This window comes from Azolla caroliniana, unplaced genomic scaffold (assembly GCF_043228905.1).
Source record: "Azolla caroliniana isolate FFs.n. ecotype wild unplaced genomic scaffold, voAzoCaro1.0.p SCAF_133, whole genome shotgun sequence".
NCBI lineage: Eukaryota > Viridiplantae > Streptophyta > Polypodiopsida > Salviniales > Salviniaceae > Azolla > Azolla caroliniana.
The window spans coordinates 1-17,643 of record NW_028230568.1 but is presented as its reverse complement, the minus strand read 5'-3'; the positions used below and the strand labels follow the sequence as shown (position 1 = coordinate 17,643).

Here is a 17,643-nt window from a genome sequence, read left to right as displayed (position 1 = left end):
CACGAATTTGATTGGAAGTTTCTTTGGTTTTTGAGGTGTTGAGGCGAGACCGAAATTATACGAGGCCGAGGACAAGGGTTGAAACTTGGGTTGGCTCAAATTTATGATTTCTCTGATGATGCTTTTGGAGTATGTATGTATGTGTGTGTAGTAGTAACAACCAGAGAGAGAGAGAGGAGCAGGGGAAGAGAGAGAGGAACAGGAACAGGGGAAGAGAGAGAGAGAGAGAGAGAGAGAGAGAGAGAGAGAGAGAGAGAGGAGCAGGGGAAGAGAGAGAGTATGGATCAGAACCAGATACCTTATACATACATACATATACGTACATATATACGAGGCTCTGTCGCTCTCTCTAGAGAGAAAGGAGAGACCCATTTCTGAAACGAAAAGTAGAAGAAGAAAATCAGTGAAAAATCAGCCTAGTGGGTAGAGAGAGAAACTTTTTTTTTTTGGTGAAAACCTCTCTCTCTCTCTCTCTCTCTCTGTGCCTGCCTGCCTCTGTGTGTGTTTTTTGTTCTTTCCTCTTTCTCTCTATGCCAACAGAAAAGAAACAGAGTTGTGCCCTCCCTTCTTCTGCAATGCATCTCCCCCTCTTTCCCCCCCCCCTCTCTTTGCATAGCGTTGATCATCTCATTGTTTGATGTGTACATCATAAGCCCACTTTAGGGTTTGGTTCGCTAACTCAAGGAAAAAGAGGGGAAAAAGCTAATTGTTTCATAGCTATTCTGCCACTCCACAGAGAAAGAAAGGCGGATAGAGAAGGAAAATAAAGAGATATGTATGCATATAGAAACCTATTATAAGGTTTTATTTGATCCAAGAACATTAGAAACAAAATAAAAGTTCATTGGATCATACTTCCTCTGTTTTTAACAACAAAGAGAGAAAGGAAGGAAGAAAAAGAGAAAGATAGGAAATATGTGTATACCCATGTAAGGACATTTTAGGGTTTGATTTGCTATCCGTGAGAGAGTAGCAGGGATTGATTTACTAACGAAAGCAAGAATTGTACCTTGCAATGGTGAACTGTGACATGGATGAATTGAGGAGTTATCTTATCCAATCAGGTGCCAACATCTGGCAGGTTATCCACTCGGCTATCCACCTGGCGGCTTCTGATTACCCAAAAGAATTCCGGGAACGGAGGGTAGAAATAGCAGAAACTCTGTTCTCGAGGAATCTTTCTAGTATAAGGGATACAAAAAATGATCATAATAGCAATGGTAATGATCATCATCGTCGTCATAGTCATAATATTAATCCAAACCTTATCTTAGAAGAAGGTGAGGTTAGGGATGGTGAAGGAACAGAGGAAGCATTTGATGGTAGTGGTCTTGATCATATTGATCACATTGATGATGACGACGACGACAAAGAAGAAGAAGAAGAAGAAGCAGAAGAAGAAGAAGGAAATGGTGTAGAAAGTGATGGAAAGACCTGTGATGAAGATGGGAAAAGGAATCATCATGGATTCGATGATGAAGCCGAACTTGATGAAGAAACCATGGTCCTCAGAGAGATTGAAATCATTAAGGAAAGCATCAAGGACGTTGATCAAGTATGTTTTATTTCTTTATCTACTCCATGTTTCCTATGTTTTTTCTGTCAATTTTGTTTGCTTTCCCCCTCCGTTTCCTGTTGCTATAAATTTTCTTTCGTTTTTTATTGTTATGTTTTTCTTCATCCATTTTGATGATCTTTTGCTATATTTTTCTTTCACTTTGTTGTGCATTTTGTCAATGGTTTTTTCTTTCTGTTAAAGTTTCTCTTTCCCATGATTTTCTATGAGGCTTTTTAGCTAAATTTGATGTTTTCTCTTCAAAATTTGATGCATCTCGTAATATTAATAGTGTTTTTCTTCAATTTTGATGCCTTTTTTTCCTTATATTTTTCTTTATGTGGATCATTGCTTTTGTTAGTATTATCTATACACTAAATTTTCTTGTTTTGCAGCCAGAGAAAGTCATTCTAGAGTCTTTACAAAGACTCCAATATATGCAGATCACAGTGGAAGCTTTAAAGGTATGAATTAGAGATAAATCTCTTTTCATCGTGATTAAGCTTTATATATGTATAGAAAGAGAGAGAGAGAGAGAGAGAGGCATTAATTTTAAATCTCATATTAATTGTAGTTATCTTTGTTGATGTTCATTAGATAATTTTGTGGTTTAGTCTAACCTCAAATATAAATGTTTCTCAATATAAAAAACAAAAATTTGTCATTGAAATGGCTAAATATCAAATCTATTTACATATATACTGTGCATGCTTTGCAACAGTCAACTGAAATAGGAAAGCACGTGAATGGTCTCCGGAAGCATTCTTCGAGAAAAGTTCGATGCTTAGTGAAGGAGCTTGTAAAGTAAGGATCGCTTGTTCCATGCAAATATTTTTTTAAGGTTCAAATTGCAATCACAGCATTTGTTGAATCTCTTTACAGTCGTCATGGGTTTGATTCTCATTAAGATTCCTCACACATTTTTTGAATTTGGCCTGTTGAATTGAGCAGACACTGGAAAATGCTTGTTGATAAGTGGGTAAATAGTGCCCGAGGTGTGAACATGGACACTGGCACAGGTGACAATGCAATCTTTCTCTCTCTCTCTCTGTCCTCTCTCTTGTGAATCAAGAAGCAAATGGTCCACAAAACAATGCTGTCATTTACAAATTAACTGATTTGGTTAAATTTCATTCTCCCATGATGTTATGTTTTTCTTTTGGAAACCTCATATATCAAAAGAAAAACAAGGATAAGGTTGAATTTCAGAATGTGAAGAATTTGTGGAAAGTCATGATGATGATCATCATGGAATTCCCTCATCTCTGGTTGATGAAGATGCACTGTTGGAAGGTCGAGCATCATCGGGGGTGGATTTGTCTGAGGTACATATAGATTTAGATTTATCCTCATATACATTGATGTTATAGGGAATAGAAATATAAAAATTGGAAACTGATTCATAGCTTTAGTTCGATAATGATTTATACCTCAAAATAGGGTGATTTTTTTGTATCTGAAGTTTTTTGACCCAAGGTCTTATAAGTGATGAAATTTCTGATTTGGATGTTTATTTGCAGCTTTTTAGCTTCATTGAAGGTGGAGGAGGTAAGCATTTCAGTGCAAACTTCTCACCTTTTTACTCATCAAGATCTCATTAGATATATTTGAGTATTTTTTATACCGCAATAAAATAAACAAGGTCAAACCTTCTTATTGTTTATCAGGTGGGCGAACGAAGCATAACATGACCTTGAACTCCAATGACCCTTCGGTTAAAGACAATCTTGACTACTTTTCACAATCACAGTCACAATCGCAATCGGGGAGTATACAAATACCAGAGGAGAGAGGGAGCGCCACCCGCCGTGACCCACCCATTGCCATGTCTGCCTTGAAAGGGAAAACGAGTAAAGTGGACAACAGTCATACCTCAAAGTCTATTCCCGGGAATGATAGACCTTTGAAGGGTGTCTCAGCTTCTGTTGTTGTTAGGACATCAAAATCAATCCATGATTCAGGGAGGAAAATCATATTAGATCCTCAACCACATGTTGACATTGCTCAGAAATCTTCAGCTGTGGTAATTTCTTTATGGGCAATACAAATCGTTTTTCATATTGATTAGAATGCTCTTGAGTTTTCAATAATTGCCAAATACTCCTCTATTGTTGTAAATTCTTTACTACCCCAATTATCTATATAGGGGTATTCTCGTCACCCGTCTTTTTTATTTTCAAGCTTTGGACTTTGGCTATATAATGCTATGTTGTTTATCAATGATGTCCGTAGGAAAGTGTGCTTTAGAATATGGCATCATTCATACTTGGTGACATTATGATGCTATGTTTTATTGATGGCAGATGCAATTTCCATTTCCGAAATTGATTTTGTTTTCACATGTATAGCCATGTTAATCTGTAAACCCACAAGATTATTGGATGAATTTTGTTTGTTCCCCTCCATGCCTCGCGATTTGGCTATATTATGTATTGTTTCATCATTGATGTTTATTTCCAAAACTGTTGGGATATATATAAATATACACCAATCCATTAATGCAAACAATTAATCGGGATGCCTATTTTCGTTTTGCTGAAGATTCAAGTGCTTTCTGTGCAGAAGACTGATAAGTGCTTGGTCGATCAGAAGCTCGAGAATGCAAAGAGGAAACTTCATCAAGGGTATCAACAAGCAGAAAATGGTGAGCATTTTTCTTGCTATTTTGCTTCGTCTAATTTGTGTTTCTCTTTTCTAAGAAACAGCTTCAGCAAGTTTTTGTTTTTGTGTCATGCATTTCAGTTATATGGTTTTTTCCTGTTGGTCTGGTTCCTAACATGAATGTCTGTGGGCAATGTCAGCAAAAAAGCAACGTGTTGTGCAAGTCCTCGATATTCCAGACCTCCCGAAGACCGCGGTGCAAGTCGTGCGGGGCAAACCCAATCCATCCACTGTACAAAAGTCAACTGGCGGACACTGGACTCAAAATAGGAAGTACAGCAATTGATTTTTAAATTATTATCCGAGAGAAAAAAAAGCTCGGAAATGGTTGTTTTGCATTATTGGCTGTTTTTGTAGATGATTGTAGAAAAAAGAAAAAGAAAAAGAATCCATTATTTACTTCATAAGCCTAGATATGTCTCTCATTAAAGGTTGCGAGATGTCCGAAACTATTCTAAATAAAGTTTAGGACATGCTTTTTTCCAATGGATTTTGAGACGTAAATACCCCGCTAAAGCAGTTGATTGAGGAACAAAATATGTATATAAGTAGTTTTATTTTCTTGAACCTCTTTAATATATGAGAAGAAAACATCAATTCTGGACAGTGCTCTCTTGGTCAATGAATTTTTTCCTATACGATTATTAGCTGAGGCTTTTTTATGGGGTGGATAATTTTGGAAGGTTAATATATGTCACAGATGATGTGTAACGAAATTTACAACAATTACAAATGTTTTCATTGATTCAAAACATATTGCATCATAATTAGTTGTACATGTAGGAAACAGTTCAAATGTTTGTGGGATTAGATATATGTGAAAGAGCAAACAGGCATGTTGCTCAGATGCACATTTCTTATGGTATCTGGATTCATGAATCAGAGCTCACATGAAAACTAGTAAATTATGATTCATATTTATATGGATACTAAATGTTTTAGCTAAGTACTTCAAATTATCAAAATAAATAAATGGAAGCATTTATTGGCGGAGAATTTGGCTCCAATCTAATTCTAGGCTACCAGGTGTTGCCAAAGTTGCTTGCTCAAGTATATTGATCTAGTGGCTGTTTTTTAAAAGTTTTATGTGACAAACAATGGTATATAAAATGCATATTAACATGCTCAATCCCATCTCTAGACCACACGTGTGAAGACTCGAATCAAACTATTGCTACTTTTGATGTTGGTATTCATGGGCTCTTCTTTTTATAATGAAATGAAAATCTTCCAACTATTTCATTGCATGTGAAAGAACATTTCCTATACCATAATTATACCATAATGCATTGTTGTTCTCCATACTGTAGTAGCATATTTATAATATGTTATTATGGTATATTTCTTGCTCTTCCTCTTTATGTTCTTGTTGAGAAGAGACACATAGGCATTGTTTCCAATTCATACATAAGAGTTGTAAAACAAAAGCTTCACAATATCTGTTATGTTCTTTAGTGTAGTATTGAGAATGCAAATGTTACTTAATTTTGCTAGCCATGAAAGGATAAGATAACCCGTTCCTTCCATAATGCAATGAGCCATGTGTGTAGTAGTTCGGTTATACTAGACTTGTGTGAACGATGGTGGACTACCATATTCTTTCTACTTACACAACCATCAAAATTACTTGTGTGAAGTTTCTTCATTTTGCTTCTAATCTCATTTATCAACCAACTTAGATCATTGAGTGAATGTGCCAATATTCAGTCCTCACTAGATTTAGAGGACCTAACCTCTCTTTAAATGAAGGCAATGCTTTTCTTGTTGTCTACAATTGAAACAAAATGGTAGACCCTCTTCTATTTTTTTCGTTTGCATCACATGTTTTCTCATAATGGTTGCATTTACAATATCCATATCTTTCGAAAACATCATTCTTGCCACAATAACAATACTCCACCTCGAGTTTCATTGTGTGTGGAACCTCAAACAAAAGATGGATAGGTAAGCAAGGACCTCCATTAGGAGGAACATGATGTGTATGAATATTTTTTGGTTAAGAAATATAACTCATAGTAATTCATTGTTGATGAGAATAGACCATACCATAGGAATAGACCGGCGTGATAAATAATTTGGTGAAGAAATATGTCACTCACAGGAATTCATCGTGGATGAGTGTAGACCATATCGCCCCCAGAATAATTTTAAAGAGAACTTCTGAAATACGTGGCACAAATGATAAGATTGAAGGTTAAATGTTATTATTAATATAAAGGAATGAGCATTATTATTTGAAAAGCATGAAAATTCGGTAATATTTCCATCACTTGATCCAATGCAACATATGGGACTTGGATCCATAAAAAAAACACTTTGTTCTCCGCTTCTTTCATTCATTTGCTACAACAAGAACCTATTCATCACTTCATAGTTCAAAGTTGTTGGAAGGGAAATTGCATAGGGACTTGTTATCTCTACCATACCAAGACTATAGTGTATGATGATTGAAATTTCATGAATCAAAATGTATTTGTGTGCGCTACAAAATAAGGATCCATGATAAGTAGTTGGACATATGGTTATTGTAAAAATCCTAGTAATAATCAAGGCAAGGTGAAACCTTCACTTGCTCTATCCCTAAGGCAAAAATGATTCCATGTGCATTATCATTTTTGGTTATATTTGATGGTTTATGAAAACAGTAACTAAGGTATTGTCATTTGGCCTTCGTGTGAACCTGATTAACTAATGAATTAGATCATAGCGTAAGAATGTTTTAGATTGACAATAAGTTTAATCTGCATGTTTGTGATAATATAACCATTGTCAATCATTCTTGGGGTCGTGAAGACACATAACCATAATCTTGTTAGTGGGAGAAGATGAAAAATAATAGAATCTTTATTAAAAAATTGTTTTGAAATGGATAAGACATATCTTTTCAAGATAAACTTAGATGTTGTTGTTTCCAAGTAAAATATTGTTGGTGCTTCTTTTTGGTGAGGCAATTAAGTATTGGACAAGATATTGATACGCTTTTCCATTTGTTGTTTTTATATGTCTTTGAAAAGTTGATTAATTGTGGTACAAGATAAAGGATGCACTTTCCCATTTGTTGTTTTATACATACTTGAAAAGTTGATACCTCAAAACATGAGATTGAAACCATGCACGGATAAAATCAAATTGGAGAGACATTGATGACAATGTTAGATGGAGAGCTCATTGACCTTTTTTTTACGATCAATGAAAATACTTACTAGCATGGTGTTGTTCAATAGGCATTGATTTCCAAAGGTAACACCTTTAAGAATTTAACATACATTTTATAAGTCTTGTTTGGGAGAATTTGTGACAACCTTTGTTATTGCTAAAAGTATACATAAATGAACACCTAATATGCTTCAACTATAAGGATGCACAAGGTAATGACACATCTAAATTTTAAATGGGTTTCATGTGAGTGAAGATTTTGTTACACTAGTGTCTTTCGTAAAGAAAATTGATTAGGACAATCTCTCCAACGCCATTTTGTATCACAACACATTGTCTATGTACTTATCCACCTCATATGGTTTAGAAAGTCTTTTGAGGTATACAACTTCAAAAGGCATTCAAGCTTTTCTCGAGAGTATGTACTTGTGTACCATGCAACAACAATGGTTTAGAGACTTGTTTTTGTCAATTTGTTGTTCTTCTTTGACACATCACAAGTATGTACCAATGTGATCATATATGAGAAGAGGATGTGAATTACTATTATCTAATTCACTTTTATTTACACATGAATGTGAATCACAAAGGTTGACGAAGAACAAGTCATGTTAAAGGACATAGGGCAAATGTATAATAGCGTCATCATTCCTCTTAAGAGATAAACAACCTTCAACTGGAAACAAGTGATGTACAACTATTGTTTCCTAACTCTTGTAAAAAAACTAACCTTAAAAGGAAAGATGAGACCTGCATCCAAGTGGTATAAAAATTTGTGATAAAGTACAAGTAAATAAACAAAGATAAGAATGATAAAGTAATGAAGAACACATGACTTATGTGACTAAAAAAAAAATAGTTTTCCTCCGCAAGTTGCCATTAATCAACATTTACCTACTTTTAAACGCTCAAGGTAACAAGTAGAACGGGCTAGAAGTATATTGCAACGTTTCTTAAAAACAATGAACATGTGAAGTCAATATCCTTATTATTTCAAAGTTTCCCAAAGTTTATGCTTGCTATGATGTCCTTGTAGAGAGAGATCCATATGATTGTGCTCAATATACCACTCCAAATTCACCTTCTCAACACGGAATAATTTCTCATGTAAACCAAAACTATATATGGATAAGCTAGGTGTGCCTTTGGGACACCATACTCATTGTGATAGCAATGCAATAAACTATCCCATGTTATGCACGTTGGTGCCAACTCATTTAGAATCCCAATTTCTTCTAAGTGCTTCAAACCCTACATAGCACACCACCTTTTACTCCACTTTTGCTTAGGACATTGGGACACCTAATTGCTTCTTTCTAGTCCAATGAAAATATTCCAAACATTGGGGAAAAAAATAAAAAGTAGACATTTCCTATAGATATCTAGCCCCTATTTAGAATCACACTATCTTACCATTGAAACTCAATTCCAAATCTAAATTGTACACTTGAAGTACTTCAATATTTGCATCTTGCAAATGACTTTTTCTAAACTCTCTTACGATATAAACAATGTTTATCTTGTCATGGACATTTATGAGAGACTCTAGACCAAAGCCTGATATTGGTATGCTTTCCCAATCTTGGATTCCTAATGTTTGTCAACTTCAAGTTGGCTTTGGCTTCCATCCATGTGAAAGGAAATTTACATCCCAAATTATTTAGAACTAAGTGAGCAACAAACATCGCCTTGTTCCTTTGATACACCTCTAGCCCCATACAGAAGTGTGACAAAGTGGAATCTATTAACTTGAATGTGGAACTTGGGTTTTCTTAGTGAGATGAAGATTGACTTTGTTGTTGCTTGTGTTGCCCATATTGTCCACGCACAGGCTTACAACACAAGGATCACTACATATATGCTTACATTCACTTTTAAAGAGGGTTGCATTAATTGTAAACCTCTTGAATCTCTCTTCTATGAGGAATACAATCATACGCTTGCACTAAACCATGAGTACTTACTTCAACTCGTATAGAGATTTTCGCAATATAAAGCCCTTAATTATTGAATCACATAATTAAGAACTTGATATTTTCTCCATGAATAACTCCTACTTGAGGTAGCCATATAGGAACACAAGCTTCACATCCATCTAGTATTTTGGTTAGTTTTGCATCTTGCACACTTCCAAGGACCAAGGCCATTTAGTCAACATTGATTCTTTGCATTAGAGTAAATGTTTCAAAAATTCTTGGTACTTCATATAGATGTACCTTTTATAGGTTACACTAGCTTTGTCGCCTTAAACAAAAAACCTTCTAATTCAAACCCCATAGTCATTCCACCTAAGGTTCCTTTTTATCTCATCCAAAGAGAGCTCAACTCCTTATATTCATCACGAGAGCAAATTTGACATTTTGATCCATCACACGCTTTCAATGTGTTTTCCCCTCAATTCTTCTTGACCTTCCAAACCGTCTATTTGAGCTACATTCCTCATCTAGTGTTAGGGTGCTAATCCACCCATTAAGAAAGTGTCATCCCATCTTGTGCTAAATTGATCAAATATTCTTTTTTGTAGCAATATTTGGATTTCAGCTCTTGTAAATGTTTTGTGATTTGATAGTTCACAATATATCCTACTTTTGGTGTCACAAAATTTCTACCCAAGGTATATATGCACATTTATAGAATCTCATACCATCTTCTTTCAAGTAACATCATAGAGCCCATGGGGCTGAGACTTTGGGCTATATCCAATAAAGATGTATACATTGCTCTTAACATCTAGCTTTGCCCTACACACGCCAGGCATGTGCACATAGAATACATTATCAAATGTCTTCAAATGCACGGGAAAAGTTTTCTTACCTTAATATGCCTCCATTGCATCATCTTTTCAATTGTTGATGTAAAATTTTGAGATGACGATTGTGGTGTTAATCACCTCAACCCAGTAGGAATCTTGCAATCCATATCTTTTCAACACACATTGGCAATCTCTCCAATTATCTGGTTTCGATGTTCCTTTAATATATGTTGTGGTGTATGCAAAGTCATCACCTACCTCCAATTTCCTTCTAACACTAAATATTCCTCAAATTGATTTGAAAGGAACTCCTTCGAACATGCATATTGTACATTCCAACCAACACGGCATACTTTCAATTTCTTCTCATTCTAAATATTCTTAAATGATTTAATTCTAGATAAAAAGTTTTACATTTTATTCCTTATGTATTGGGTCTCACACGATCCTCACATTGAGTGGGCCACTTGACTTGAGCACTTCTCATAATTTGTTACATATTAGCATACTAGTTTTGTGTTTTAGCTTTCCTTTTGCTTGCAGTTTCTGTTCCTTGTTCTCTCTCTCTCTCTCTCTCTCTCTCTCTCTCTCTCTCTCTCTCTCTCTCTCTCTCTCTCTGTCTATACAAGTGCGCACACACACACACACAAGACAACGTAAGCTGGATAACACCATATCCATTGTATTGTTAAGACATACAACTCCATTTAGCATATGGATCATGCGCTTAATGAGTATGTTCTCAAAGTACGCCATGGGAAATAATTCAATATGGATCACATAGTTTAATGACTACATATGTTTTCAAAGCAACCCAACATACTTCTCTCTCTCTCTCTCTCTCTCTCTCTCTCTCTCTCTCTCGTTTGGTGAAAGCACACAATTATATTATATTAATTGTATGTAACTTGGTCTTACAACTTCTTCTTCTTCTTTTTTCCAAAAAAATACTGCTTCGCATTAGTTAGCAAACAAAATTACATCATAGAACTCTCAAAATTCCTCTCAACAGCCCTCACTCTGGCCTTCCCACCAAAGTGGACATAGTCCCCACCTCATTTTCAACAAACGTATCCAAACAACTCCAATAACCTAGTTATTTGTACCATAACTATACAAATTTACAGCACCTAGACGCTGTTGGAAACTATTGGGGGAAACAACCATCGGGGTGCTTGGTAGTGCCATTGAGGCCCTGATGATGATCTGCCGACCATAGGAGAATTACCCCATTTCAGCAAGAACTTTGATCGAGATCTTTCAGCTGCATCAGATTCCCCCTTAATCGAGTTGTATCGTCCTTGCAGCCAAGAGGCCAACTCAAACCAGATATTTATTAATACCTCACCATTAGGGATCTTTTGTTGTTGAAAAACAAACTTACAGCGGTTGGTCCAAATGTGCTAGACCGATAAACAAGCCACCATCCTCCATATCTCTTCAAAATGTTCTGAGTTAGTGCCAGGTCGAACTCCAACCCGTTGAAACACCTTACCACCTTGCACTATAAATCCATGTAACCTTCCCCTGTTAACTTCAGCCCCTGTACGGACCCCCATACAACTCTCCCATTCACGCCGCATGCTGCCACTATTCGAAGACTTCTACCCCAAATGTTAATAGCCTCGTTACAATTCCAAAAACAATGAGGAATTGATTCCAAAGGGTGACCGCAAATTTTGCATCCAGCCTCACCACCATGACACCTAAGCCACTCCCCCACTGGTACAGCTTTGTGACTAAGAAGCCACAACCAAAGCTTTATTTTTTCTGGCATATCGAATGCCCATAGCCTCCTCCAAAACGACAATGGCCAGTGGTGGGGCAACCTAATGGCCATCTAATGAGTATCGATGGTGGGGCAACCTAAGTGCTTTGGCAGACAATGGCCAGTGGTTGGCAATACGAGTGGCAATGCTAGAAGGTAAGAAGTGGCAAGTAAACCCGGACCCAGGGAAGCTGCAATCTGATTGTAAGCTTTGGATAGTTGACAACAAGCCCATATGTGATCTGGATTGGGATCCACTAGAGGTGTGGTGGCAGAAACCGGGAACGGACAAACTTGAACGGTTTTTCGAGTACACTACCAAGCTAGGAAGGCAAATCATTGGATCTAAATCAATGGGTGTTGCCCTAACTCGCAATAGCTGGAAGGATAAAGGCATTTCTGATGGCTGGTTGAAGTCGTTTTGGTCTTACAACTTCTTAGTCTTCTCTACCTATTTAGGCAAAGGGATATGCTCTAAAACCATTAGAAAACTTGAATATGCACTTGAGTAAATGATCCCCACATACTCTAACATTCAAAAATTCCACATGATAATGCCTTTCAACTTCTTCACATAGGCTTTCACCCCATGTCTACCATCGATCATGAAAGCATTGCGCATATTCCAATTGTGTTGTAGTTCCCAATATCGTATATTTAGAACAAGATCTCCAACTCATCATTGAACCATTTTGAATGTATTGAACAAAAACCCATTGTTAAGATCTCAATAACAACATGATAAAACCTGCTAAATCTCTGACGAGTACTTACAAATGATATGTGCTAAAGGTCATTCAATGAACCTTTGTGTATTGTCCTCTAATGGAATGCTACAAAAGAAGGATGTATCTTAACTTAGTCCTTATCGCCTTGTCCACCAATCATGACTCTCCATATGAATACCTTTGCACGAAATGACAATGAGAATACTGACCGTGTTGCAATATTTGCTACCACCTTATATTTTACTTACATTCCACTCCCTTTTAGCTTTAGGTGATTGCCAAGAAAATGATGTCATTGCATGATAATGCAATATATTTGTAGTCACCTATAACAAGTGTATACCATCCCTTTAATTATCAATCCATCCAAAGGACACCATTTGTTTTCATTGGAAAAGATCCATGCAACAATAGTATATTGTAATTTCTCCCAAACAAATCCATAATTGGGGGGAATACATAACCATAATTTAGCATCATCAAATTTTGACAACCTTGAGTCTCGTTATCAACCACGTCCCCCAATTCTACAACCCTCTGTCATGAAGACAACATTTTGGCTTATCAAGAATCGAACCCACGACTTCTTGGTCTATATGTTGAACCCTTAACCATTGAAATAACATATATGTCATGTGATTATAATAATTATATTTTTAGTTATTACGACATATTAGAATATTCTAGAACATTCTAGATTATTCTAGAATATCCTTTAATATTTCATGTTTATATTTCTTATCATAAAAATCTAAAATATTCTAGAACATTCTAGAATACTCCATAAGGATCTATAAATAAGTGTCCACACATTCATTTCAACTCATTCGGTTCAACACCAATCTTTAGCTCTTAGCCTACTCATTGCAATCTTGTTTCATCATAATATAATCTCATTTCTATTTCAAGTCTTATCTCTCTCACGCACACACACACACCCTCTCTCTTTCGTTATCGCTCTCACTCTCACTCTATCTCCTACCCACGAGTCTCGACACCCTTAATTGAAATAAACAATTAAATTGAGATCTTAGCTTTTGTTTTATGTGACAATGCAACAAATGAGAGAAACGAGCAACACATTTTGTAATAAATTACAAAGTTCTCGATTGCTTGATGGCACCCGCTGAAAAGAATATAACACATATTGCTATAACCTTACATATTGTTGAGCACATATAGAATGTTGAATCTTTAGAGGAATACATCCATTGAGCAATGACCACCACAATGTTTGAATCTTAGTTTTCCCATGCACCAATCTTTCATGCTCAATAAAATATTGCATCATAGATATCCATGGTTGATGTTGTTTATACATATCTCATAATAATGCAAATCTATGGACCATGAAGTGCATTTCCAAACTCAATATTGCAACATTACCTAACCATTTAGGAGTAACCAAATGATCTCATGAAATTATGCTTTCTCTCTCTCTCTCTCTCTCTTTTCTCGTAATTACCTTACCCTAGTGGTAAGTTGGTAACACTACAAGCACTGCGTCATGGGTTCTAAACCCAATTCCCTCGCCTCTTTATTATATACTTCATATACTCTTATTTCTCTAGATGCCATTGTGGAATGTAGGGGTTGAACCCATGACCATCTGGTCTCCATTGGGCAACCTTACCAACTAAGACATCTCTCTCTCTCTCTCTCTCTCTCTCTCTCTCTCTCTCTCTCTCTCTCTCATTTTTTTTAGCTTTACCCTAGTGGTAAGTCGATAACACTACAAGCATTGTGTCTTGGGTTCGAAACCCAAATTCAAACCCATGACCACTTGGTCTCTATTGGGCAACCTTACCAACTGAGCTACATCAATCTGGGCTCTCTCTCTCTCTCTCTCTCTCTCTCTCTCTCTCTCTCTCTCTCTCTCTCTCTCTCTCTCTCCTTATGGTCTTTCAGAACTTATAAATTCTTCCTTTGGTTCCATTCATTACAATCATAGATTGACCCATTTGTGATATTCATGAAATTTTGGCATTCGTGATATTCGTAATATTCAAGAATGAATAAATACCCCAAGAATATTATAAAACCATTCATTTTAAATTTATATAATAAAAATGATTTAATTCACTAAAAATAATAATTCCCTAAAACATTAATTAAATCATTAAGACAATAATTAATTTACTAATACATTAATAATTAATTAATTCACTAATATAATAATTAATCTACTAACACATTAATCAATTTACTAATAATGAATTAATTTACTGATACTTTAATCAATTTGCTAATACATTACTTAATTAATTAAAAATTAAATTAACTCATTGAAAAATATTAATAATCAATTAATACATTAATAATTAATTAATTCGGGTTTCGACTAAACTTAGGGTTTCAGTGAAACCCTGAGTTTGCAGCCAAGAACAGGATGTAGGATTTACATAGAGCATGAGAGGGAGGCGAGGATGCAAACCGAAAAGAACAAATATGATCGAAATTAGGGTTTTAGCCGAAACCCTATTTTAATGGCTGAGAACAGGATGCAGAAGGAGGCGAGGGTGTAAGCACGCATAGGGAACAAGGTGAGGCTCCTTGCTTGCTGCTCGTTGTTCACTTCCTTGCACAGTTTTTTTTTCCAAACAAAACAAGTTTTTTTTCAAAAAAGAAGAAGAAAATGAATACATTTACATGTATTCGTATTCCCCACGAATGCGAATATGTCAATCTATGATTCCAATCAATGTGCATCATTTTATCTATTTTTATGGGACAATAGGAAAGTATAGGCAACATATTGCCTTGGGTTATATGGCCCTTTGTTTGAAGGCTCTTTGTGTGAGTTGCACATATAACACTTTAGACACTATTTATTTATTTATTTTCCAAAAACAAAACTCCTTCCATTAGTTATAACTTATAACTTTAGACATTATTTAATGTTTCCAACACTAAACATATCAATAATAATATTGTTTTATGTATTTATTATCCTCACAGATGGATTCGAAAGACAATGATTAGCCTTTCATCCAACAATGGTCGTCGTCTCCCTTTCTTGAGTCAGTGGGGCCTCCACATATGATGGAACTATCGCGTCCCCACTGGGATTTGTATATATGATTCCCATCTGTAAAATTTTATAACTAAATTACTAATGGAAGGAGTTTTTTTTTGAAAAAAAATAAATTGTTTTTTATCAAGGTGTCAATAACAACATTGTCATGCTAATCATAAATCAAAAACCTTTCAACCCTCTCGATATCTTGAAAGGGTATCTCTTACTCCTTATAAGTTAGTAATGATTTACTTTGTTTTCTCCCTTTTAATAAAGAAGCTCCGACCTTTTCTTTGTTGACCACTATCAGCTTTTAATTTTGATGGGAGATTCATTGCATATTGTCTCTCTGGAGACAACATCTAAGTCCTTTGAAATGGAAACAAAGCTTTGTCCAATATGTCATCTTCAACAATGGTTAAAATAGCAGTTGACTTTGTATTCATTTAAATCAGGCTTGAAAATATATAGCACAACTTGTACGACTTTCTCACATGTGAGGATAAAACTTGATATCATGAAGAATGAAGTAATTTGTGATATTAAATATGGCATTGATGTAAACTTATTTCTTTACAAAGGAGTTCAACAATATAAATTTATTAAAGGTATCAAAGAACAAATGTAGGATTTTTAGATTTCCATCATTCCATCCACATGGTCATAACGTTTTAAACCAACATTGTGAATGTGCATGGTTATATATTATGACATTGCTATGAGATTTTAATTCGCTTTGCATTACACATTTGATTTTTGGCTAAAGACTGTATCCTCATTTTGTATAATTTTGTTGTTCGATTTGTTCAACTTGAGTTGGCATCTAATTCTTCTTATAACATTACGAATTACACATTGTTGTCTCAAATCTCAATGCTAAACCAATATAAAAATACCGTCTATTTTTAACTACTTGATCCTTTTCAAGTATCAAAGATTAAGGTAAGGAACATTCTCTCAAATCGTGTTATCGAGGAGATAGAATTAATGGGGGAATTCCTATATAAAGCCTCGTAGATATAAACTTGTGCATCTTAAAACATCCTATAAATATGCAATAACATGTGAATGGGGTCCACCCATAAAATGAAGTGGGTGGAAACCCATTTCTTACGCATGACAGGTGAATCGACACGTATGAATCGGCAATGGTTTGGCTCTAGCTTGAACTGAACCGTTAAAACCGTTTGGAAACGGTTTGGCGGTTTGGTTTGGTTCAATTTAGGCTTGAGCTTCCTTAACCGGTATGAGCTCGGTTTGGGATGGCTGAAACCGAACTGAACCGATTAAGGCTTAATCGGCTTGGCTAAACCAGTTAAGTTTGGAAACTCCCAAACTAGTTAAGGCTTAACAGTTAAGTTGAAACAGAACCGTTTGCTGATTCCTATCAATGACACATACAATTCCCATCAAACGAGGTGCAAGTTTCCAAGGCTAATGATGCAACATGACCGAGCGGGGCCACCTATGGTGTCCAAGAAGCCCGGACATTGCTGGCGTCCGAGAAGCCTGGACATTGTGTGTGTCCGAGAAGCCCGGGCATTGCGTGTTCTTGTGTGTCCGAGAGCCCTTTCAAGACAGTTTTGCCTGCCACGTGGCGAAGAGAGAGGCCGTGACACGTGGAGAACTGGCTGTTGGCCCAACTGCAGAATAATCGAGAAACCCTAAACCCCAATACATTCTTTCTACGCTTCTTCTCTGCGCTTCTGCGACAAACCCTAATACCATCACAGAGCCTCCATGGTAAGGAAAATGATTTCTTTAACACCAGCAGGACACTTCCGCAGACCTTGGAAACCTAAGCTGCACGCAGAGAAGTAGCGGTTGAAGAAAGAGAGAAAGACCAAGACAGTAAGAAAGACCTATGATGAATTCCTCAGCTATGCGAAGTGAACCCGTCTTAACTAGGTTACCTAGTATGAGAGACAGAGTGCAGGGTTGCTTAAGTGATCACAAAAATGAGCTTGTGTCGCTCTTCTCAAAGTATCTCCTCTCTCTCCCTCCCAT

General features: G+C 36.1%; 2 protein-coding genes across 4 annotated transcripts; both read left to right on the top strand.

Moving 5' to 3' along the window:
* Window positions 1–473: 473 nt before the first annotated feature.
* On the top strand, window positions 474–2,940 carry LOC147849069 (putative mediator of RNA polymerase II transcription subunit 26b). Of its 2 annotated transcripts, none has more exons than XM_087337810.1 (5): window positions 474–1,555; window positions 1,951–2,019; window positions 2,277–2,359; window positions 2,507–2,574; window positions 2,765–2,940. In XM_087337810.1, exons 1-5 carry the CDS (start codon window positions 1,016–1,018, stop codon window positions 2,923–2,925), a joined length of 921 nt encoding a protein of 306 aa, XP_087193936.1. In that variant the 5' UTR covers window positions 474–1,015; the 3' UTR covers window positions 2,926–2,940. The 2 variants fall into 2 exon arrangements, with proteins under 2 accessions (XP_087193936.1, XP_087193937.1); XM_087337811.1 differs by having other exon boundaries at window positions 475–1,555; window positions 2,738–2,868.
* A 30-nt stretch (window positions 2,941–2,970) lies between these two features.
* On the top strand, window positions 2,971–4,822 carry LOC147849068 (uncharacterized). Of its 2 annotated transcripts, none has more exons than XM_087337813.1 (4): window positions 2,971–3,103; window positions 3,223–3,578; window positions 4,121–4,199; window positions 4,357–4,822. In XM_087337813.1, exons 2-4 carry the CDS (start codon window positions 3,243–3,245, stop codon window positions 4,500–4,502), a joined length of 561 nt encoding a protein of 186 aa, XP_087193939.1. In that variant the 5' UTR covers window positions 2,971–3,103; window positions 3,223–3,242; the 3' UTR covers window positions 4,503–4,822. The 2 variants fall into 2 exon arrangements, with proteins under 2 accessions (XP_087193939.1, XP_087193938.1); XM_087337812.1 differs by having other exon boundaries at window positions 4,118–4,199.
* The last annotated feature ends 12,821 nt before the right edge of the window (window positions 4,823–17,643 follow it).

Excerpts from the sequence above, each read along its gene's own strand:
- LOC147849068 (XM_087337812.1), top strand. The coding sequence starts at position 3,243 with ATGACCTTGAACTCCAATGACCCTTCGGTTAAAGACAATCTTGACTAC. Across the intron at positions 3,579-4,117 it reads CTCAGAAATCTTCAGCTGTG|AAGACTGATAAGTGCTTGGT; the intron begins GTAATTTCTTTA and ends CTTTCTGTGCAG. Across the intron at positions 4,200-4,356 it reads GTATCAACAAGCAGAAAATG|CAAAAAAGCAACGTGTTGTG; the intron begins GTGAGCATTTTT and ends GGGCAATGTCAG.
- LOC147849069 (XM_087337810.1), top strand. The coding sequence starts at position 1,016 with ATGGTGAACTGTGACATGGATGAATTGAGGAGTTATCTTATCCAATCA. Across the intron at positions 1,556-1,950 it reads GCATCAAGGACGTTGATCAA|CCAGAGAAAGTCATTCTAGA; the intron begins GTATGTTTTATT and ends CTTGTTTTGCAG. Across the intron at positions 2,575-2,764 it reads GAACATGGACACTGGCACAG|AATGTGAAGAATTTGTGGAA; the intron begins GTGACAATGCAA and ends GTTGAATTTCAG.